Genomic DNA, 23,750 nt, shown 5'->3' with positions numbered 1-23,750 from the left:
GCACCGCTGACCTGGCTGTTAAAAGTCTGGTTGGTGTCACAGCTGGGACCCGGGGCTAAGGCAGGCTCCCTGCCTGCCCTGGCTCCGTGTGGCTCCCAAAAGTAGCCATCAGGACCCAGTGGCCGCTAGGCACCTGGGCAGCCAGGGAGGCTCCCTGCGCAGCCCCTGCTCTGAGAGCCGGCTCCGCAGCTCCCATTAGCCGGGAACCACAACCAACGGGGGCTGCAGGGGTGGCGCCTGCGGGTGCGAGGGCAGCATGCAGAGCCTTCCTGGCCGCCCATGCGCCTAGGGGCTGCAGGTACCTGGCGGCCGCTTCCTGAGAGCAGCAGTAAGTGCCTCGGGACCCTGCATCTCCTCCCGCACCCAACCCCCTACCCCAGCCTGGAGTCCCGTCCCACATCCAAACTCCCTCCTGGAGCCCGCACCCTGCCCCCCACAACATCCCAACCCCTTCCCCCGCTCTGAGCCCCCTCCTGCACCCCAAGCCCTCATCCACAGCCCCACCTCAGAGCCCCCACCCCCCAGCCGGAGCCCACACCCCCCCCGTCCCACACCCCAACCGTCTGCCCCAGCCTGGTGAAAGTGAGTGAGGGTGGAGGGGAGCGGGGGATGAAGCGAGCGGGGGCAGGGCCTCAGAGAAGGGGCAGGGGCTCAGGGAAGGGGTGGGACGGGGTGTTTAGTTTTGTGCGATTAAAAAGTTGCAACTCTGACTAGAACCCAGCTCACCTGATTCACTGGCCAAAGTCCCTAGCTACTAGCCCACACTGCTGGCCAAATCCTGCCCTTGGCCACTCCTGGGCAACTCCAGCGGCACTGGTGGGAGCTGCGCCCAGCCCGAGCTGGCCCTGGATGCCCCTTGTGGGGCAGCACGCGGCTCTGCTCTGCTCTTGGGGACTCCCACCAACCTGCCTGTGTTTCTCTTGCAGGAGGCTTTGAGTCGAGGCCCCTGGTGCGCGGCATTCAGGGGCGCAGCGTCAGCATGAAAGTGTCCCCCACCAAGCCCAAGCTGGGGGCCACCAAGCCAGTGCCCCTCCGCTGGTCCTTTGCAGCCAGAGACAGGCCACAGGCTGCGTCTGGGGAGCTAGTGGAGTACCTGGAGTCTGGGCGCAGGCCCCGGTACACCAACGAGTCCATCGTCCCCCTCATGACAGGGGGCAGCGAGAACACCCCAGTGCCGGCGAGGCCTCTGCTGAACCCAGCTGCGACTGGGAAGGACCAAGGGACTGGCGGGGCCGGAAGGGCGAGTGGGAATTCCCAAGGTGCTGTGGGGGGTGCTGCAGAGAGCCACGGCAAAGCACCCCCGGCCACCGAGATGGCCGGGACCCTGAAGAGGAGCAGCAAACCAAAGGAGGAGGCGGGCCAGCCACAGAGAACATCCAAGAAGCTAGAACTTCCCGTCAACTCAGGGGGACCCCGGAGCGCTGAGGAGCCAAAGAGCAACGGGAGCAAAGGGAGCTCCAATGGGGCGGCCCGCGCAGGCACCCTGCCCCACCCACACCGCTCGCTGAGGGCCAGAGGGGCTCTGGGCAGGGATGAGGACCATGACCAAAGAACCCCCGCCAAGGCTGGGGAGCATGGCAGGGACAGGGACCCTGAGGCCGAGAGGCAGCCGGAAGGGAAGTTCACCATCTTCAGGGCTGGCTTCCTGAAGAAGGAGCCCAAGCGGCCTGGCGAGTCGGAGCTGCCCCACGCCTCGGAGCCGGCCATGGGCTCCTCCCGGACATCACTCTCCAACGGCACCCTGAGCGTCATCAGCGAGGGCAGGGTCAACGGCATGCTGGGCCGGCGGGGCAAGGAGGGCCAGGCCAACGGCAGGATCAGCCGGTCCGAGGTGGACATCAAGCGCTCGCAGAGCTCCGCCAGCATCCACAGCAAGGCCGACTGGGTGCTGCGCAGGTCGGCCTCCCTCTACAAGAACGGCGGCGGCAGCCACCAGCACAGCCACAGCGTGCCGCTGGAGAAGGCGGCCTATGGCACTTTGCAGAGGGCCAAGTACCACACGGCCTCCCTGGGCAGGAAGAAACCAGTGCCTGAATCCAGCTTCTAACCCGGATCTGCCGGGCACTGGAGAATGAGCGCGGCTGCTACTATGAGCCAGGGCAGCCAGGGTCGGAGGAAGGAAATGGACAATCCCAGCGGGAGGCTGCAAGGGGCTGTGATGTCCACTGAGGCCGCGTTGGTTTGATCTCTGGGCTCCCGAGTCCCACTGGGGCTGGGTCCTGTTCTCCTGCCCTAGGATTGCTAAGGGAGCTGTCTCCTGCCGCGCCCCAGAATGCCTGGTCTCCCTCAAGTGTGTAGGGAAGGGGGCTCCTTGCACAAGCCATGCCTTAATAGGACGGCGCCCAGTGCAGGGCTGCTGAGAGCGGGGGCGGGGGACGAGCAGCAGGGAGAGCAGAGGAAGAGTATTTATTCTATACGCAGAGAAAGTTTTAATCACGCAGCGTCAACGACGCTTTTTGTTTTGTAAAAGGCGACTATTTTTCGTACCAAGGACGGGATGGTGCTGGGGATGGGGATGGGGATGAGGAAGGGGATCATTTATGCACCAAGGTCTATGCAATAATAAAGTCTTCTACTGAGCTTTTGTATGTGGGGGCCTGGCTGGCCGCACACGCTGGGGTTTTGCAGAGCTTTCTATTAAAGCCGTGTCAAACGAGCACCAAGCTGGGGACTTTGGGCTGTGGCTCCTGTGGGGAGACAGCCCCGCGGGGTGGGGGGGGTGGGGGCCCTGGAGGGGGGGGGGGGCGAATGTCTGTCTGCTTCTTGGGCTGACGCTGCCCGGGTCAGGGAGTTCCTGCACTCCGGAGATTGTCGAGTAAACCCTCAAAGCCTGACTCTCCACTGCCCCGTACGCCCTGCGCCCCTTGTCACTGACCCTCCCCCCAGCGCCTGTGCTCTGTGTGTCACTGAAATGCCCCTAGCACCCTGTACCCCTTGTCACTGACCCCCCCCAGCACCCTGCATCCCCTGTCATTGGCCCCCCCCAGAGCCGTGCCCCTTGTCACTGACCCGCCCTGCGCCCCAGACCCTGTGTGTCACTGTCTGTTGGCCCCCACATGCCGTGTGACTGGCCCAAGGCTCACTGAGCCCAGTGCTCAGGGCGTGTGGACGATCCCGTTGGTGACACCCTGTGGGCACTGGGCTGAATGACAGCCCAAGGGGCAGGGCCATGGAGACACACTCACAGGGTCTTGCACCCTGGCTGGCACTTGCCCGAGCACAGGGTGGCTAGCCCAGCAGCTGGCTGGATAAGGGCCTGAGGATGAGTCACGTTATGGAGCCAGGGCCCGCTGGGGTCTGTATCTGAGGTGCTGCCAAAGGCGGGGCAGGGAGAGCTCAAGGCCAGGCAGGCAGCACTGCCCCAGGCATAGCCTCGTTCAGTTTGGGGGCTCTGGGGGGAGCAAGGGCAGCAGACTGGCCGTCATAGGCCCACAGGGACGGGCACAGGCGCTTTGCTGGAGTGACACTTTGTGCCCCAAGCTGAATGCCAGGCCCTGGCAAGGCCTCTGGAGTCACCTGCTCTGCTCTCCAGCTGGCCTCAGCTTCGCCCGTCAGCCCACAGGGTGCAGCTGGAGCCCCCCCCCAGTCCTGTCCCCAGGGTCTCACTGCACTGGCAGGGCCCAGTACTGAGCGTCCGGCCCTGCATCTGTCTCCGGGAAAGGCCTGAGAAGAGGGAGGACAAACAGTCCTGCTCCCCACTCCTGGGCTGAGCGCTCCTCAAAGCCAGGCTGCCCCAGCTCTATGGGGACCAGCGGCAGGGGGGCAGGGGGCTGACTAAGGGGCTAGCTGGGCATCCAGACAGAGGGTGACCCTGGCTCAGCAGCTCAGGACTGCCCTTGCATGGGTCAGGGAGCGATGGGGTTTAGAAGGTGGGGATGGATGGGGGGGATCAGGGAGAGATGGGGGTAGGCAGGGGATGGCTTGGGGGGCTCTGGGAGTGATTGAGGTGAGGGCAGGCAGGGGATGGATGGGGGGGGCTCAGGGAGCGATGGGGGTTTGGGGGCTGGAGGGCAGGAAGGGGATGGATGGAGGGGCTCAGGGAGTGATGGGGGTTGGACGGGGGGCAGGAAGGGGATGGATTGGGAGGCTCAGGGAGCGATGGGGGATGAATAGGGTAGGCAGGGGGTGGCTTGGGGTGCTCAGGGAGTGAGGGGTTGGGGACAGGCAGGTGATAGATGGGGGTCTCAGGGAGCTTTGGGGGTGGGAGCAAGCAGGGGATGGAAGGGGGCTCAAGGAGCAATGGGGTTTGGAAGGTGGGGGAAGGCCGGGATGGATGGGGGGGCTCAGGGAGTGATGGGGGGTTGGATGGGGGGCAGGCAGGGGATGAATGGGGGCTTAAGGAGCAATGGGGTTTGGAAGGTGGGGGCAGGCAGGGGATGGATGGAGGGGCTCAGGGAGCGATGGGGGTTAGAGGGGGGGCAGGCAGGGGATGGAGAGGGGCTCGGGGGGGGTGGAGGCAGGCAGGGGATGGATGGGGGGGCTCAGGGAGCGATGCGGGTTTGGGGGATGGAGGGCAGGCAGAGGATGGATGGAGGGGCTCAGGGAGCGATGGGGGTTGGACGGAGGGCAGGCAGGGGATGGAGGGGGGTTGGACGGGGGCAGTCAGGACGTGGCGGGGGCTCAGGGAGTGAGCGGGGAGTTGGGGGTTGTGACAGCTTTAGCCCGGTTTTGAATTCTGGGGGTTATTTTATAAGGGAAGTAGCCACCCAGCGTGTGCAGGCCAGCCTGGCGGAGGCCATGGGTGGCACCGGTAGGCGAACGGTTCGCGTCCCGCAGAGTCTCAGCACGTCCCTTGGAGGAGTGTGTGTTCTGGGCAGGGTGGTGGGCTGGTCGCCTTTGGCCACACTGCGCTGTCTTTCTGGCAGAGAGGTACGCCTGGCACTTGATGGAGGGTTTGGGCTGGGCCCTAATTCCTGGGCCAGTTGCAGCCACAGCCTCAGGCTGGTCTCTGGGACACTCTGTCTCCCGCCTGGACAAGCTTGGTCCCTGTGGACAAGGTCCACGGTGCCGGGGGGGGGCTGGTAATGGCATCCAGCCCTGCTTAGCTCTAGGGTGGGCAGTTTGAGGCCAGTGCAGGGCAGCCGTGACTAAAAGCCATAACCAGCTGCAGGCTGTCTGGGGCGCAGCGAGCACTGGTTCTTAGCCCCTATTTACTGCCGCATCTGAGTGCATCCTGCCCTCTCGTGTGTGGCCGCCCAGCACCCTGTCAGCTAGCGCAGTGCGACCCCCATTGGGCAGGCAGGGGGACACAGATTAAGTGACTTCCCCAAGCCCCTAGGGACAGTCTGTGACGGCGCCAGAAACTGACCCCAGCTTTGCTCCAGTCCCATTAGCTCCCTAACCCCTGGCCCAGGCCGGCTGGGCAGAGAGGCCAAGGTTCCCACGGGCGCTGAAGCCTGATCTAACCCTAGCAGTGAGCAGGGCTGCAGCACAAGGGTGGGGGAGCCTGCCTAGGCACTGCCCCTGCTGCGCAAAGGATGGGTGGCTCCCCAGGGCCATCAGACAGACACAACTTTTGCTTTAAACTAAAATGCCTCACGGGGATTTATTTTTACCCACATGCTGCACTGCACCCCGGCCATCCCACCCCTGATGGGAAAGGGTCCCCTGGATGGCCGTGGGCTTTGGCCCAGTCCCGGTCCCTGTGCCCTGCATTCCCCTTCGAACAGCGAGGCATGCAACCCATCATTGGCACGGTGCCACCAGGCTGCAGTGGGCGGGCCCTTGGCAAAGCTCCCCAGGCCCCCTTTGTTATCATGACACAGTCACTAAGCAACGGCCGCAGGTTGCAGCCATGGCATCCAGGCCAAAGCGAGCCTCGAGCATCCAGTCCGAGCCGGAGGAGTTTGCTTTCAAGGCCAGGATCTCGGTGTATGGGCTGGCGCAGGAGCAGCAGAAGGCGAGCCGAAAGGTTTGCATGTAGCCGGCAGGGGTGGAGGGGCGGGGGAATTCTTCATTGGGTCTGAGCCATCCCTGTCCCTCGGCTCAGCCCCGCTGCACCCCGCTGCTGGGCTCTTCGACGGAGGGAGCGGCGGCTTTTGCAGGACCTGCCTCTGCTTTAAAAACCATTCTGTGTGTGTGTGTGTGTGGCCAATGCCCGGCAGTGCAGCCACAGGTCCACAGCATGGGGGTGGTAACAGCCAGCTGGGCCTGTTTGGAGTGAAGTTCAGGTAAACGGGATGGTTCTGGCCTGCATGTAAGGCCAGCGCAGGCTGTGGTGGGACACGCACTCCCCCCAGAATCACTCTGATGGCGCCTCCTTGCACAGCAGCAGGTCAGGGTCCTAGGAAAGCAGGGAACCGCCCCCATGGGATGTGAAGGTCTCTGTAGCCTCCAAACTAAAAGGTCTGTGCTGGCCTCGTAGAGGGAGAAAAACCCGAGTGAGCAACAGGGACTGCAACACATGCTGAGAAATACCATGCAGGACACCCGCACCCCCCTGTATTGTAATGACACGAGTCCCCCAGCTGTTCCCAGGGCAGTGACCAAATGCTGCAGATCTGATCTCATGCCCTGCACGCCTCAATGAGGCCATCAAAAGCTGGGCTGTTAATTCTGAACAGGATGTATTCAAGGAAAAGACATTTTATCCAATCACGTTACAATATGCAGATGAATGGCGGTGGGAGAAGGTAGGTGGTGATTGGCTGATGTGCCTCTGATGTCACATTCCAGTTGGAAGGGGGCAGGCAAGGGAATGGGTGATTGGTCAACTCACCTCTGACATCATATTACAGTCCAATGGGGAGAGGGAAGGGTGATGATTGGTTGATTTACCTTTTGACGTCATCACCCCACCAACTGACAATAAGCTTTTCATAGGGTGGCAGCAAAGGGGCCAGAGACTGAGGGAAGGGTGAAAGCAACATGGGTCATGCCCAGCCAGGAGTACAGGCTGATCTAGGGGCAGTGCCCATGTGCTCTAAATGCGGGATCCAACCAGCCTCCAGCGGCTGAAAGAAGGCTGCTGGCATGGAGAAAATAAATAAGGAAATGTTATTTACTCCTTCACATAACAAAAGAATCAGGATCATCTAATGACATTAATAGGCAGCAGGTTTAAAACAAACAAAAGGAAGTATTTCTTCATACAATGCAGTCACTCTGTGGAACTCACTGCTAGAGGATGTTGTGAAGGCCAAGATTATAACAGGGTTCAAAAAAGAACTAGATAAGTTCCTGGAGGATAAGTCCAGCAATAGCTATTAGCCAGGGTGGGCAGGGACCCAACCCCATGCTCTGGGTGTCTCTAAACCTCTGACTGCCAGAAGCTGGGACTGGACAACAGGGGATGGGTCACTTGATAATTGCCCTGTTCTGGTCATTACCTGTGAAGCATCTGGCCTTGGCTACTGTGCTAGGAATGCATCCCCCTTGGCAAGCAGCGGCTGCATTAACTTTCCTGCCTGCCCCTTCCTCCAGCACGGAGCCCCGTGGACTGGGTGCTGGGTCAGTGGTGTTGTGGTAAAATGACAGGCGGTTAAACTGCCCTCAGCAAAATTCCACATTCCCCAGCCGCGGAACAGGCAGACTCGGGTTACCCTGGCCTACTCCACTGTGCTGAGGCAGCTCACGGAAGGGAAGTCCCTGCCAATGCAGCCCTGGCCCAGGAGGCACCGTTGGGCAGCTGAAGCCGGGGCAGAGGCCCAAGGGCTCTGCTGAGCTGGATGCAGGGGAAATTTGAGGGCTGATCCCTTGGCTTCTTTCCTGGCGGTGGAAGGGTCAGACTCCGCCCCGGAGTGAAGATTTTGGAGGAAGCCCCCCCAGAGCTCCCATCGTGGAGGAAACCCTTGGACGCCAAGGGCCTGGGGGCCAGGGCCAAGGGCTGCGGGGACAAAGTGTCTCCCCTTTAGGGACTGTGCTGCAGCCTGAGGGGCCCCAAGAGCTTCGCAGCAGAGGGAGTGAGATAGGCCACGTTGCACAGCCTGTGGGGTCTGGAACACAACGCAGCGCCCGGTGCCTGGCATGCAGCCCCTTCTGAGCCGGATCCACGGAGGCCACGGTACAGCCCCAGCTCGGCAGGTCTGCACAAGCACTTGGTGCACAGCAAGCTGGGGTGCAGACCTGCAGCCTGCCCGGGTGGGCCCAGCTGCTGCATGCTCAGCGCTCCCTGGCCCACTCTGATGTCCTGCGGTTTGACTCAGTGGGAGCTCCGCTGAATGCATCTGATGCAGTGAGCTGTAGCTCACGAAAGCTTATGTTCAAATAAATCGGTTAGTCTCTAAGGTGCCACAAGTCCTCCTTTTCTTTTTGCGAATACAGACTAACACGGCTGCTACTCTGAAACCTGGGAGCTCAATGTCATCCTGACCGACCCAGGTAGCCCTAATGTAGCCCAAAGTCAGGGACCCTTCCTTTCCCCTAACCCACCCCAACTCCCCTGCCCTTCGAACTCCTGAGCCGGCCACTTGAAAGGGAAATCTGCAAGCTGCGCTCAGTGAGGAGCCAGCCCAAGCTCCTGTAACTCACCAGGGCTGCCCAGGCTGCGGGGTCTGCCACTGCCCAGCCCCCCAGCCTTCACCTGCAAATTAAAGCATGGTGCTCAAGAGGCAGCGATAAAAACACCTGCTAGGGATCAGAGCTAGGTGTGGCCATACCCCCTGCACCTTACCCGGCAGGCAGCTCAGCTAAGAGCCCCAGCTGTCACAAAGCCCTTGGCGTCCCAGAACCTTTCAAAGGATCTCTACATGCCACGTGTTGCCTGAGCAACCGCGGCTCCCTGCCAGCTAATGCCCACAGAAAATGCCAGCAAACAATGCAGACAAAAGGGATAAACGTAAGGGCCCGGGCTCTGCTGCTAAGACACCGAAAACCTTTTGTCAACTCGCAGCTGCTGCCTGGCCAAAGTCTTGCCTTGCTCCCAGCCAGTGTGACTGGGACTCCAGGCTGTGGTACTTGGTCAGCGCCCGCGTCTCTCTGCACTGTGACCTCCAGGCAGCAAGAGCTGGTTTCGAAGAGGCCAAGCAGCAATTCTGGATGAGCCTTGAGGGCCGTTAGTGCTTTCTCTGTGCAGCCAGAGGACGGGAGCGAGGGGGGGGCATGGCTGGTCGGGAGAAAGCGGGGCAGACGAAACGGAAGGAGTCACCACAGGAGAGGGTCCGGACAAATCTCCTTCAGCACGTGCTCAGCAGGCGGGCCCCCCATGCCAAGGAGGATACGGTCAGTGTCTCCTGCTCTCCGCTCCGCCTGGAGCACATGGGGTGGGGACGGACTGGGATACGGGCAGAGCTAGGTCGGCAGCCAGGCCACACAGCTGTGGGGAGGGTGGCGCAATGTGGTCTCAGTAAACTCCCCACATCTGGGCTTCGATCTTCCTTTTACCGGCACAGGCTGCAGATCCTAGAGCGTTTCAGCCTATTCACAGGGGCATGGTTGGAGTCCATCGGCCTTGCTCCTTTCACCAGGCTGTAACTGGGTGAGGAGAGGCCCATGCTGTGGTAACCCACACACCTTCTGGGTGTGGGGTTCTGTCCCATTTAGTGGCACGGAGACCACTTGGAGAGAGGGACAAAATGAGTCTGCTCTACAGCCTTAGCTAACAGGCAGTTGGCTTTTAGCTCCTAGGGTTGAGCCTCATGCACTAAGCTCCATAGGCCCCCAGTTCGAGCCCGCCCGCCGACGACCAGGGGTCTGTCATTGTTACACTGTCACCGAGCCCCTGACTTGGGTAACTTTGCTATGTCACTAGGGCTTTGGAGTTTTTCCACTCAGTCATGCCCAGATCCACAAGGGTGTTTAGGCTCCTACCGTCCATTGATTTCAGCTGGAGGATCTGTGTCTAGAAACTCCAAATCCTCCAAACCCTGCAGCTCCTGTCAGCTCTTGTTCCTAAAGCCTGTAACTAACTGCACAGACCAGCTTCTGACACTCTTCCTCATGCTCTGTAGTAGTTGCATCAAAGTCAATGAGCTACTCGGGGAGTAAGGGGCAGAGGAGTAACAGCAGAACCTGGCCTCTACAAATAGCAGGTTATTTCTGGCTACATGAGGGCTGCCTGGATAGTAGCTCTGGGAGTTTTTCTGACTGGCATCCAAACAAGCCTCTTTCAGATCCCCTTTCCCAGTTCATGCTGTGTTTCTGTCACCTCCCAAAGGGTGCAGAAAATGTTTGGTAGCTCAGGGAAGCTTCAGTTTTACAGGCCTTTAAATAGGCAGAGAAATCACAATCCCCTTGTGGGTTAGCCCTGGCCATTTTCAAGGGCGAGATGGCAAATCAAATCACCGTCAACCATTCCAAAAGGGACTGTTTTCATTTCCCCAATGCAAAGCAACTGCGCAGTGTGGTCCGGGTACAACAAGGGGTGCACAGGAAAAGCAAGCGTGGACAGGAAATCCGTTAGTCCAGCATCACTAACTGCGTGCTACGTCTTATCAAGGCAACAATCCAGCACAGCATGGGTGAGATCAGCTCTCTTGGGAAGAAAATCACTAGCTAAGGGCTGCTGTTGGACTGGGACATAGGATATCTGGATTCAGCTCCTGGCTCTGCCGTTGACTCCCTGGGTGAGCCTTTGGCACATTAGTTAGGTTGAGATTTTCAGAGCTGACTGGGGAACAGACACCTCTGGGGTCACCTCCCATTCAGTGGCTCAGTCCCTGAGTCATTGCTGAGCACCTCAACCTTATGGCTCTGGGGAACTGAAGCACATCTGTAGAACAGGAATAACGCCACTTCCTGGGTCCCCTTGTGTGGTTAGACTGTAAACTCGCTGGGGCAGGGGGAGTCTCTCACTTTGGGTATATGCAGCGCCTAGCACCAGGGGACTCCACCCTTGGTCAGGGGTCTCTAAGCACCACTGTAATGCAAAGAGCACTATTCTCGCTCATCTCACAGCATCTCTGTTTCAATTCAGCCATTCCAAAAAGGAATCAACTGAAATTTACCTTTTCCATAATTTTCAGTGTACACAAGTCAACCCCCTTCACCACCAAGTCACCTTCCCCCGACGGGGGAACTTTAATGTTCTGAGACAGGTGCGTCTAGCCACGAGCTTCCCCAGGCTCTGAATGCGCCCTGGGATCTTTCCATTTCTGCCTGTCTCCTTTCCTAGGAGAAGGTGCTTGCCAGAAATGTCAGCAGAAGCCCTTGGGGGTGGTTTTGTTGCAAACTCTCCGCTCTTTCCAGACACAGGAGGAATGGCCAGTTTTGTCAGATGCTGCTGAGTGCCCCACAACTCGCACCAGGAGCCTGGACCCGAGGATCCTCATGGATTAGTTATAGAACAAATCAAACTCAATGATCCTAGCTCAGGAGTGGGCAAACTTTTTGGTCTGAGGGCCACATCTGGGTGGGGAAATTGTATGTAGAGGGTTGGGGTGCGGGAGGGAGCGCGGTGTGCAGGAATGGGCTCAGGGCAAGGGATTGGGGCAGAGGAGGGGTGCAGGGTGCATGAGGCGGCTCAGGGTGCAGGAGGGGGCTCAAGGCAGGGGTGCAGGAGAGGTGCAGACTGTGGGAGGGAGCTCAGGGCAGGGGGTTGGGGTGCAGGAGGGGTGTGGGGTGCAACAGAGGGCTCAGGGCAGGGAGTTGGGGGTGCAGGGTGCAGCAGGGGGCTCAGGGCAGGGAGTTGGGGGTGCAGGGTGCAGCAGGGGGCTCAGGGCAGGGAGTTGCGGGGCGGAGTGCTAGAAAGGTTCAGGGTGCAGACTCCGGCCCGGCGCCACCTACCTAAAGTGGCTCCGGGGTGGCAGTAGCGCGCACCGGGGCCAGGGCAGGCTCCCTGCATGCCTGCCCTGGCCCCATGCCGCACCGCTCTGGGAAGCGGCCAGTACTATGTCCCTGCACGGCCCCTGGGGGAGGGGGGGAACAGGGCTCACCCTTGCCACTCCTCCAGGTACCTCCCCCGAAGCTCCCATTGGCCATGGTTCCCCGTTTCTGGCCAATGGGAGCTGCGGGGGGGCGGTGCCTGGAGGCAAGGGCAACACATGGAGCCCTCTGCCCCCACCCCCGGGCCCCAGGGATGTGGCGCCGGCCACTTCTGAGAGCAGCGTGGGGCCTGCAGCACCACGGGGGGCAATCCTGCAGGCTGGATCCAAAGCCCTGAGGGGCCAGATCCGGCCTGTGGGCCGTAGTTTGACCACCCCTGTCCTAGCTGTCCATCCAGATGCACATAGACAAAGGCGTGGTTCAGAGCACAGCACCTCTGTTCTCTGCTGGGGAAATTCACACTGGTGCAGCACTGCCCGCCCTTTGCTCAGGGTCCTCCTGCACGAGTTGAGTGCTGGGGAAAGGCGCTGGCCCACTTGATCCCCATGAGATGGAAATCTCACAGGAGAGGAACAGGGCAACCTACCTTCCCACAGTGCCAGCGGCCCCCGACCCGCATACTCCAGCCAGGAACCCAGCGGGGCACCGCTTCCTGGGATGAAAGGTGTGTGCTGATCCTCCAGCCCGCCTGGTGAGATGCCAGGGAGGGGGACGCATTTGTTGTCTGGACACATTCCAAGCTATCGTAGGAGTTCCTACATGGTTTCCACGGGGATGCTGCCCTGGGAGCCCAATGCTTTGGACGGTTGCAGAGGAGCTGGCCTGGGTCCTATGAAACCGACCAAGTAGTCCCTCCTCATCTTAGGGGAGAGGCCCATTTGGGAGGTAGGCCAGGCATTGGAAGGAGCGGGGGTCAATTCATTTGTAAGTACGGTGACCAGATGTTCCGATTTTGTGGGATGTTTCTTATATAAGCACCTATTTCCCCCCCACCCCCATCCCCATTTTTTACACTTGCTATCTAGTCACCCTATTTGTAAACGTCTTCCCCGCGACACTGCAAACCAATTCAGGGCCACGCGCTCATCTGACCATCCTGTCCCATTGCACTGGTTGGGTGTGTATCTGGGTGCACGTGTCCCAGAGAAGAGGAGCACAGAGTGGGCAGCCTTAGGATCAGAAGGGACGTCTTAGCTCCCTGAGTCCATCCCCTGCTACTACACGTCCCCAGGCGCAAGCTCCCATACCATTTACAACACGCGTGCCAGTAGAACAGGCACCCGTGGCTACCAGCCTAGGATGGCTCGTTGTAACATTAAGAATCAAGAGGGTGGGCGGCACAAAGTCCAGCCGCCACCGAACTCAGCACCAGAGCCCTCCTTTACACCATCTCAGTGCCTCGTGCGGATAGCCCTCCCCTTCCCCCTGGTGCTGGCAGCAACCTCCCTTCACAGGGCCTGAACTACGGCTGGCCTCTCTCTTCCCTTCCAGAGATTGCTTCTGCACAGACTGGTATTTCTGGCTAAGATCTCCCCGGAGCTGGCCGACAAACAGGATTTAGCAGGTAAGCATCTCACCCTGTTTCTTCAGTAGCCACATCTGTGGAGGGCAGAGGGTCCTGAAATGGAACAAGGGCCATGCACACACTAGCGCCTGGCCACGCACTGCGTTGCAGTGTCTGGCCAGCGCCGCCTAAGACCAAACGGCTACGCGACACGCTGTGTTTGAGACACTGTCGTATGGACCTCTCCAGAACACCGCTCACTTTCTCCATGGGGTTGGGAAGCTGTGCTGGAGAAGGGAGGACACGGCTCCCTACCCACCCTTCTGTGTATGACCCTGCGCTCCCAGCACAGCCATGGTGGAATGACAGCGATGAGGGTTCTCCGCGTGCAGAGTTACCTGCTGGGTTGCTGTTGCTGGGATGGGATCTCCCAGAGCAGCGGGTGTCAGAGTTAGCACCCCATTGAGATGCATGGGACACTCGTAGCATCTCAGGCTCAGGCTGCTGTCATCCATAATCAGGTCACATTTGTGGGCTAGAAAAATGATTATTTCTCTTTTAAAGGCCAGGTGGGAGTCTACTGTCAGTCCATGGGGACGGGGGGGAGGGCCCTGGGCTCAGGGCCATCATGCTCCTGCCTCACTGTGGCCCTGCCAGAGGGCAGTGTGCATTGAGAGCCCAGGCTGGGCGCTCAGGTACCCAGGGAAGGATGGCTTTAGCCACACTGCAGACATGGCTGCTGTTGTGCAAGCTGGTGGGGCTCTGGCCCCCGTCGCTGGGAGATCCGATTCCAGGCCCCCAGTGTGGGGAGGGCGATATGCAGCCTCCCAGGGGAACACGGAGATGTCAACATGCATGATCCTGGTTTGCAACCAGCCCCAGGCCACTCCGGAGTTCCCATTCTGACTGCTGGAGGCTGCTATGCCAGGGGTGCTCTGAGCGGGGCGGGGCCCTGGGGCTGTGCCGCACAGGGGTCCCTTCCCCTTTACAGTGCACTGGGCGGGGGTCAAGGGCAGGAGGGATCCTGCAGTCTGGAGAAGGAGGCAGCTGCAGGAACCCGGGGCTGGCCGCACTAGCCTGGGGGGTGGGGGGCATCAGCCAGCAAACGCTGTGTGCGCTCTGGATTCTCCGTAGGGTACTGGCACCTCCTCTTCCTGAGTCTGCAGCGCTACTACCAGGGCGAGGGGGTCACGGGCCTCCTGCTGCTCTACCCCACCTACCTGGTGCACACCCTAGAGGTACGGGGAACGGAGGGCGTGGGGCCAGTCAGAACGTCAAAGAAAGGGATCGGAAACCGGGAGAGTGCCCAAGGGGTTGCGAGACGGCTTGGGATTGCCCTTCACAGGCTGCACCAAGCTCTGCTCCCCAGCCCCGTTCCTTCCTCCCTCCCCCCATGTCACCCTACGTGAAACACCCAGCACCCCGTCTCCCCCTCCCTCCCTCCCAACCAGTCACCCTGCAATCAGCCTGGCTGAGGCGGAGTGTAGCAACAGGACAGAGAATAGCTGTGGAGGGTGGGAAGTGAGAGCTAGAACCCCCCAAACTTCACTGGAAAACCGCTGCTCTTGTCCCCACTCCAGACCCCCATCTTCCCCAGCCCCAGGATCAAAGGGCCCATCCCCCACCCCGGCCTCGCCCCTCATCCCCTCTAGTCCCCTAATCAAAGGACCCATTCCCCATCCCAGGCCTCACCCCCAACACCAGAATCTAAGGGTCTATCTCCCTCTGCAACCCAACAATGTGAGGGCCCATCCCCCAGCCTTGCCCCCTAACCCCACAATCAAAGGGCCTCAAACCTAGCTCACCACCCCACATGTAAGAACAGCAGGGCTGACTCCCCCAGGTCAGAATTTGAGCACCCCATGCCCAGCCCCCCTTTTAGCAGCTCACTGTGCTGCATTGCCCTGAATTCCTTCTGCCCCCAGGCCTGGCAGCTGCAGCTGGCATGTTCTGGCCGAGCTGGGCTAGCAGCGTGGGCAGATTCAGTTGTGCCCTCTCACACTTGCACCAGTCGGGTCCACACATCCTTGCCAGCGTGCTCGGATGCGCCATCCCATCACCCGGGGTGCAGCCCTGGGCGTCTGTCAAGACGTGACCAGGGGGTTTGCACAGCTAACGAGGTTGCTCTTCTTTCAGGCCTCCAGCGAGGTGCTTTACTCCGTCCTGAGGGACCTGCGAGACATGCAGCCCCAGCAGCACAGGTGAGGGCTGGCCAGCCAGTAGCTGGAGGGTTTTCAGCTGCCACAGTTCAGCGTCTTTCACCAAACCCCAGAGTGCACATGACCGAGGACGGTGGCGGCTGGGCTGTGTGCGGGGATCGAACCTGCGATTGGCTGGGAGGCAGCAGCCGACTAATCCAATAGAACAAGAGCCAGAGGCTGGAAATGGAAGCTAGGCAAATTCAGACTGAGAATAAGGAATCCGTTTTTAACAGGGAGAGTAATTAATCCCTGGGACAATTTACCAAGGGCCGTGGTGGATTCTCCCTCACTGGCAAGTTTTCAGATCAAGAGTGGATGTTTTCCTGTAAGATCTGCTCTAGGAATTTGAGCGAGGCGGGAGGGCGTTTCTCTGGCCTGTGTTATACAGGAGGTTAGGCTAGATCATCACCATGGTCCCATTTGGCCTGGGAATCTATGAATCTCTGCACATCTTTACCAGGTACAACCAGGAGAGGGAGCTGCAGCCACAGCTCTGTGGACTCGGTGCACCCTGGTGGGAAGCATGGCTCCGGGCAGAGGCTACCAGCGTCCCGCTAAGGGGAAGATGGGAGTGCCACGGCTCAGATGCTGGCTGGCGCCCTCGATAGGGGAAAGGGGAAATTGGAGGGTCAGTGTCAACCTGCCGCCAGGTTAATTAGCCTATTGAGCTCTCTGGCTCCCCCTGCAGATGAAAAGGGGTAACAGAGGTGTTCCTACCTGCCGCCAGGTGTTTGCTTTAGAGCTGGGTGGAAAATGGTTTTGTAGCTGTGGAAAATTTCGACAAAAAGTTAAAAAACAAAAAGGCAACTTTTTGTTGAAACGACATCATCTTTGGGTGAAAGCCAGGCACAGTCTAAATGGAGGGGAACAGACGTACTGGTGTGAGCACCTTCTTACCAGCCTAGCTGTGTCCACACCAGGGGGTGGCACTGTTTTAGCAATGCCAGGCTAGCGTGGCACCATCTTTGCATGTAACAAGGCCTCAGTAGGCAGGTAGCGACCCTCCTGTTAACCCCAGGGGGTGACAGACCCCTCTCTTGCTGTGAGAGGGAACTGATCCACTACCCTGTCCCGTCCCAGGGCCCTCATTCTGGAGCCCAAGATCCTGGTGCTGTCCCACAACATTCCCTCCCGGCTCTTCCAGCAGTGGAGCTACAAGGTGCTGGACGTGCCCAGCAGGCATCTGGGCTACAACACCTTGCGCGAGGAGCCAATTGAGACCATCATTGGCGAGTGCCTGGCAATGCTCCTGAAACTGGGGATGCACCTGCTGAAATACCCCAAGGTAAGGGCCAGGAGGCACTGCTAGCGCCCCCTAATGCGGGTGGGCAGCTTGCCGGGGTCTGTCGCGCCCCATCTCTAGCCAAATCTTTGGGATGCCCCCACATATAGGGTGTTGCTGCCTTTGGAATTATAGGCCCTTGCTGACCTGTCCAGCCACCTTCAATTCCATCGTCTACAGCAGGAGTGGCCCGGCTCGCAGCAGGTGGGCATGCGTGGTGGGCATCGGAACGGTCAGTCGAGTTCTCCTGATGGCTGCAGGAGGCGTGATTTTCCTCTGGCATTGAGTGGCTGAGGGCTTTCTTTTCTCTTCTGATTTCCAGAGCTCCCCAAACCTCCCCAATGCCGTTCTGGAGAAGGTCCCCAACTTAATTATTTCCCAGGACACCATCTGCCACCTCCTGGAGTGCCGGGAGCTCCTGAGCCCTGCACAGTTCCTGCAGACCTATGACTCTCCCTTGAACGTCGTCATGGACTCAGGTATGTTCCTGCGTGCCGTGGGCTGCATGCACAGTGCAGGGATGCACATGACTTGTGTCCAGGGGCTCAAAGCTTGTTCACCGCCAGCGGCATTGTGACTGTGAACTGTCCCCTGGGTGTAGGGAAATCAGAACCAGCCTCTGTGGGATGGAAACAGCCCTATGAGCTCTGTTCCAGAGTTTGTTCATCTCTGCCTCGGCACTTGGATGCAGCAGGGACTGGGGCTGCAGAAGGACGGTGACAGATTTCCAGTGCAAGGGGCAGAGAGCATTGCTTGCATTGCAGGTTTCATCGTGATCTTTCTCTCCCCCAAGTTGTCGAGTGACTTTTACAGAGCACTGGCCCGCTGGGCTTAGTGCCAAGCTGGGCTTAGTTCTGTTGCACACTCCTGGACAGGTGACAGAACAGGTTCCCTTCCTGGGCTGCAGGGTCCAAGCCATTGCAGGGCAGCGGGGGCTGAGGGCAGCACAGCTGGACTGGGACTTGCCGGGATCCCTCTGTCCCAGCTCTCAGCCTGGTGCAGGGACTGTAAGGCAGGAGCGTGCTGCTCCTCAGCTGGTTCGGTCCCTGGTGCGGGATAGCACAGCGGCGAGGACTGCTCTACCTTGGGCCACTGCACTACCAGAGGGAGCTGGTCAAAGCTGCAAGTGGGAACTGGGCACTGAAATGCCCTTTGCCTTTGAGGCTCTGCCATGCCCATCCCCACCCAGGGAGATATTTGGGGCAGAGGAACAAGCTGGCCATGCCCCCTCCTGCCTTCACATGCCATGTGGGGCTGGGGGCTCTCATGGGCTATACTGGCTCAGCACCCCCCCCCCCCCCCGACCCCCTTCTAAGCTAGAGGTATGCTGTGTGCTAGGGGAGCTTTGGGGATGCTTTGCAGGTACTTGCCGTTGGCTCCAGAGTGGGCACAAGGCAAGCAGGAATTAGCCTCTTGGGCTCCAGGCCTGCTGAGATTGCACCTTCCACCGGTGCTAAATGGAGATTGCAAAACCCAGACCAAAACCCAAAGCCAGCTTAGAGCAGGTCCCCTGGCTCTGCCCTGGGCTCACATGGCTCCTTCCATGGGGGCTGCAGCATCTTAGCCAGTCTTCTCCAGGTTTTCCGCTCCACAGGGTGAATTCCTTGGATGCCCCTGGAGAGCCCTTGCAGGTGCGAGCGCTGGCAAGCTCAGGGTCAGGCGCAGCTGTGCTCATCCTGGCTGGTGAGCGGCGGGCATTGCCGTGTGGTTATGGACGTGACACCACACGCTGCCTGGCTGCTCACTGCCATAGTGCAAACCCAAAGCGCTGCACAAGCTGATGCGACGAGCCCAGGGATGGAGCTGGGATTTCTTCTGGGGATCAGCGGCATGGAGTTAGCTCATAAGCTGCTCAGGGTGGGAACTGTCTCTCTCACCATGTGTCTGTCCAGCACAGCGGGGTGAGGGGTGCGGGGCAACTCGCCTCATTACATTATGGACAGCAGCTCTCTGGCACCAGCTGATGAGTCCCTCCCTCCAATGTGTTTCCTGATGCTTCCACGAGAGGGTGTCGTCTGCAAAGGTTTCAGTGGGAACTGGAGTGGGGACCCAGGGATGATCAGACCCTGCATGCAGACTCCGCTGCTTGATCCCGGAGAGAGCCTTTTCCCGAGGCAGCTGTTTGGGAGAACAGCAGCCAAGGGCATGCCTGAGCCATGGGCTTTCCCCTGGGGAGTGCTGTGTGTACAGGCAGAGGGAGGGAACGGAGCTGAGATCTGCCAGGCAGAGCTGGTGACGAGGCCCAGGAAGGCCTCTCCCCGCCCCGGGCAGGAGTGTTACTATTTGTATTGCCCAAATGCCTCCGATTCCCAGTCATGGGCCAGGCCCTTCCAGCGTTCTGTTGTCCAGTGCCAGGCCGGTATGGGCAATCCACCCCACCCAGGGGAGGCTGTTCCACAGGATTGTAATAGCTAGGAAACTTTCCCTGATGTTCAGCCTAAATCGGCCTTGCCTTAGATTCATTCCCCCCCACAGGCCCTTCCTCTGCTAAATAACGCCTCCCCGGCACTGCTGCAGCCCTCCTTTGGCCAGGGTGAGCCAAGCATGCCTGGAGGCTGGGGCAGTAACTTGGCCAGTGCCCTGGGGCACACGGTGAGAATACAGGTACATTGTCCCCTATGCAGAAATCCACAGAGGGAATGAGATTCTGACTGACTGGGGGACGGGTTTTGTACCTCCGGCGTAAGGGAGGAAAGGAGGGAGCTGTTGCATAATGGGCCCAGCTCTTCAGCGGGAGAGGGGCCCGCGCTCACTGTCACTGGGGCGTCTGGGCAGCTGGGTTGTGGCTGGTGCCATACTGTTAGGATCGAGGCCGGTATGCAGTTTGGACTGGACCAGTCCCATCGGTTGGGGCATTGGGCCAGATCCTGCTCACTTACAACTGGTGTAAATCAGGAGTCGTTCCTGTCATGTCAATGCTGTTCCTACATCATGCTCTGGAAGGCAGAGGAGAAGCTGGGCCCTTTCTTTCACAGATTCCACGGCCAGAAGGAACCAGAGTGATTCTCTAATCTGACGGTCTGTGTAATGCAGGCCAGAGAACACCCTGAATTAATTCCGGTTTGAACTAGAGCAGAGCTTTTAGAGACACAGTCAATCCTGATTTAAACATGTTCAGGGATGGAGAATCCACCGCACCCCGTGGTAAATTGTCCCAGTGGTTAATTACCCTCACTGGTAAAACTTTACACCTTATTTCCAGCCTGTATTTGTCTAGCTTCAACTTCCAGCAGTTGGATTGTGTCAGACCTTTCTCTGCTAGATTGAAGAGCCCAGTATTAAATACTTGCTATGCCTGCAGATATTTATAGACTGTGATCAAGTCACCCATTAACCTTCTCTCTGTTAAATTAAATAGATCCAGCTCCTTGGGTCTTTCACTATAAGGCAGGTTTTCTGATCCTTTAATCATTCTCATGGCTCTTCTCTGAGCCCTCTCCAATTTAACAACATCCCTCTTGAATTATGGGCACCAGAACTGGACACAGGACTCCAGCTGTGGTTGCACCAGAGCTTATAGCTCAGACACAAACGTTCTGGTCCCAGGTTTGGGAGCAGCAGGGAAGGAGTAGGGGACTGATGGGAAATAAAGTGTTGTTCTCTCAAAGCTGAAGGGGCACTGCTGTGAGGAAGTTCACAGCTGTTCATGTTCCAAAAAAAGATGAGTTTTCTGCATCCATAACCAGCGTGTGATAGCCAAGGAGAAACCCGGAAGGGGTGGGCTTTAAGCAGAGTCCAAGCTGTGATTACATCTAGTTCCTTTTGTTTAAAGGGCAAGTGTTTGGAAGTGAGAACCCGTATGCTGTGTAAGTTTCTTTGCAACCCAAAGGTACAGTAAGCTGTTCATTGGGACATGCATGTTGGGCTTTGCATGATGCTTTTCAGTGCATGCTCATGCAGGGTCACAGGCCGCCCTGCCCTGTAGATGTTGATAGAACCTCAGCTGAAATAAAACCCACCTTGCCTAACCAACGCTGTAGAAACCCCTTCCCCTTTCAGTCATGCTAACAGCTCATTTCACCTGGCTGTGAGTTTCACATGCGCTCAGTCCATTGCCTGCCCTGTCAATGTCTGTTTAAATGCTGGCTGCTTCCAGGTCTCTGCAGTGATCAAAGGTTCACAGGAATGTGCAGTCATGTGCCTCAAAGCAAAAACAATGTTTTTTCCTCTTGTATCAGCCGATGCCTGAAATGCTCCACTAACACAGCTCAGTGTCTGCAGCGCACTCTCCTGAGATGCTGCAATTCTGTTTTACAGGTAGGCCCAGGAGGAGTCTGGTGTGATTACGCGAGTTGCAAGCGGCTAATCTCAACAGCTCATTCCAAGTTTGTTCAATTACATTTTTTGCACCAGCAAGAAATGAAAAAGAAATCATGCACACCCCCATTGTTATTGATGCGGTTGGGTACGGCTGCAGAAGTTGGGAGTCTGGAATATGGTTATCGTTCCTGACTCATGTTTCATAAGATCAGTTTCTTAAACATTTCAGTGCAAAACTCATGGGATAGTGAATTCTTCACACGAACTACTAACCCCTTGTTAGATTTCGGGGTTTTCAAATGAGCCCATGGGCCTGAGGCCCTGGCTTGCCATGGGAGGCGAGCACCTAACTCCATTAAGCTCGTTGGAGCAGAGAATTGTCTCTTACTGTGTGCGTCTGTAGCACCTAGCCCAACAGACAGTGCCTAGACTCTACCGCCATATAAACAAGAGAATCATGGCCTGGGGGCGAAGGAAGAAATCAGCAATTACCGACACTGAGCAGTGTACTCAACCCTTCTACGCGTATTTCCAGAGCATATTACAAACACTAATCAATCCTCCCTATCACCCCCATTGTAGAAATGGGGAAACTGAGGCACACAGCAGGTAACTGACTTGCACAGGTCCCCCACAGAACCAGTGCCAAGGTTGCAGGAAAGAACCCAGGTCTCCTGAGCCCTGTCCTTGGCTCTAACAACCAGACTCTCCTGCCACCCATTAGCGAGGGGGCAGCTGCAACCCGCCATGGTTTATACAAATTAAGGGCCTGATCCAAAACTCACTGGAGTCAAGGGAGAGCCCAAAGTGCATCCTTGGGCCCTGTCCTGTCCCCATGGCTCCAGCAACCCGCAGCCTACCAGTGGCTTGGGAGGGGGTGTTTGCGCCCTCCTCCCTGAAGTCTGGCTCTGTTTCCCAGCCTCCTGTCTGTGCTCCCGTGCCCAGGACACTGCAAAGCTGTGTGTGTTTGCACTGACCACAGCAAGCAGGCAGGGCCAGCATGTCGCTCCTCAGCCAGGGAGGGGCAGAGCTGGATGGGGAGCCGTGGAACATACACGCTGCCCTTCAAAGTGAGCAGATTGCCCTAGAAATGCAGGGGAATGGCTGCAGCCATAGCCACTCGACACTGCTCAGCCCCCTCCAGTGCAGCCAGCAGAGCCCTGCCCTGTGGGGAAAGCTCTGGTTCTGGTGTCTTGGGTTCATGGAGTCCAGTGAGCCCCCAAACCAAACCACCTGAGTCAGGAGACACCAACGGAGACCAGCCGAGAGGGCGTCTGCCCCCGAGCCATCCCCAGAGATGGGGGTGGGCGGTGGAGCTGCTGGCTCGGGCCTGGGGCAAGCTGCTGCAGTCTGGTGGGTGCGATGGGCCGGGGATCTCTGCCCCGTCCCTAGTGCATGAATAGCTCCAGTACATAGCAGTCTCAGCAGAGGCCAAGGGCCGACTGGGCCATGGAGCCTGAATCTCCCGCTTGTCCCTAGAGGCAGAGGCGGATTAAGATTTACTGGGGCACTGGGCACAAAGAACATTTGGGCCCCCCACACCTGGGGCCCCCCAAATTGGCCGGGGTCCCAGGGGCCCCTCCCTGGAGGCGATGCCTCCGAACCAGGAGTGAGACACAGGAGGCTATGGCACATAGGGAGATTTGCTCCTGGCCATGCTGCCCCCGTTGTGTGGGTGGCGTGGCCAGCCAGCCCTTTTAATGGAAACCAAGCAGAGCCTTCAATCCCCTCTCCTGTTCCTTACTAGGATTGCCTTGTTCCTAATCTCCCCGATGCCTGAGAGCCGCGGAGAATTGCCACACAGTGAGGTCCTTCCGTGGCTCCCCTCATCTGGTGTCTGAGCCCCTCACAGGCACTAAGGAGTGTGAGGGAGGGCAGGGCTATTCTCTCCCCTGGTCGGACAGGCAGCCAAGGCACAGAGCAGGATTTCAGCACCACGCTCCCATTGATTTCAGTTAGAGATAGATGCCCAAGACCTTTGGGGATCCGCGCCTACATGACTCACCCAGGGGTCTACGGCAGAGCCGGGGCTAGCTCTCCTCCACTCCTCTGCCCCTCGACCAGCCCTCCTTTTCCATGCACGAAAAACGAAGCCAGCAGCAGTTCCCCAGTCGGATCTCCAGCTTCTCGCTGGTGTTCTGATGGTCTCTTTCCCCTCTCCCCCTTTCCAGAGCGTGTGTGGCCACTGCCCGGGAAGGTGAAGCTGGACGCCATGAGCTCATGAATGGAAAGGAATCGGGGCCCATGGACGTGTGGGGCACAGCTGAGATGGGAGGGTTGTGAGCAGCAGCCCAGGCACTGCTGTGGCCCACAGCTAGTCATGCAGTGCTCAGGTGTGGCTGATCTCGGCCCGCAATCGTGGGAAACATCCAAGAGCAGCATGGGAGAGTGGCCGGAGGAGCCTGCCTATCACCAGTGGAATTACGGGCTCAGATGGACAAATGGGTTTAACTGTAATTATATGGGGATTAACTGGCCACTGATTATCTGTCTGTGATACATGTACAGCACTCACTGAGCTCCGGTCCTACAGTGTGTGTTAGTGGGTGGGTGGGGGGGCTGTACCAGACTGCTATCTCAGGGTCTGATAGACTGGCTCCATCAGTGCGGCCTGGGAGATGTGCAGCCCGGCAGAGCTGGGACGGCCCTGCAGGTCCCAGCGCTCATCAGTTCATTTAATTTCGCTCCTGCTCTGGCGGCCATCAGCAATGGTCCGGGTTGTCCCCTTGGGCACGGCAAGTGGCAGGAGCTGGAGGAACAAGTGTGTTGATGGTTCCTCTTTATGCAGGTGTGAGCAAGCCCT

General features: G+C 58.5%; 2 protein-coding genes across 6 annotated transcripts in view; both read left to right on the top strand.

Annotated features, from left to right (window-relative positions):
* The window catches only part of USP43 (ubiquitin specific peptidase 43), a 185,323-nt gene extending 182,660 nt beyond the window's left edge, over window positions 1-2,663 (top strand). Inside the window, exon 15 of the mRNA XM_073310194.2 lies at window positions 927-2,663. Within this exon, the coding sequence (XP_073166295.2) occupies window positions 927-2,047 (1,121 nt within the window). The 3' untranslated portion in view covers window positions 2,048-2,663. The remainder of the gene's footprint in view (window positions 1-926) is intronic.
* Window positions 2,664-4,647: 1,984 nt separating this feature from the next.
* On the top strand, window positions 4,648-23,471 carry LOC140897789 (testis-expressed protein 47). 5 transcript variants are annotated; one of them, XM_073310838.2, is made up of 8 exons: window positions 4,648-5,911; window positions 13,192-13,264; window positions 14,339-14,442; window positions 15,341-15,405; window positions 16,486-16,690; window positions 17,010-17,166; window positions 20,460-20,493; window positions 23,119-23,471. In XM_073310838.2, exons 1-8 carry the CDS (start codon window positions 5,612-5,614, stop codon window positions 23,228-23,230), a joined length of 1,050 nt encoding a protein of 349 aa, XP_073166939.2. In that variant the 5' UTR covers window positions 4,648-5,611; the 3' UTR covers window positions 23,231-23,471. The 5 variants fall into 5 exon arrangements, with proteins under 5 accessions (XP_073166939.2, XP_073166942.2, XP_073166941.2 ...); XM_073310841.2 differs by having other exon boundaries at window positions 20,460-20,516; window positions 20,945-23,211; XM_073310840.2 differs by having other exon boundaries at window positions 20,460-20,516; window positions 23,119-23,206.
* The last annotated feature ends 279 nt before the right edge of the window (window positions 23,472-23,750 follow it).

Source organism: Lepidochelys kempii, chromosome 14 (assembly GCF_965140285.1).
Source record: "Lepidochelys kempii isolate rLepKem1 chromosome 14, rLepKem1.hap1, whole genome shotgun sequence".
NCBI lineage: Eukaryota > Metazoa > Chordata > Testudines > Cheloniidae > Lepidochelys > Lepidochelys kempii.
This window is presented reverse-complemented; position numbering and strand designations above follow the sequence as displayed.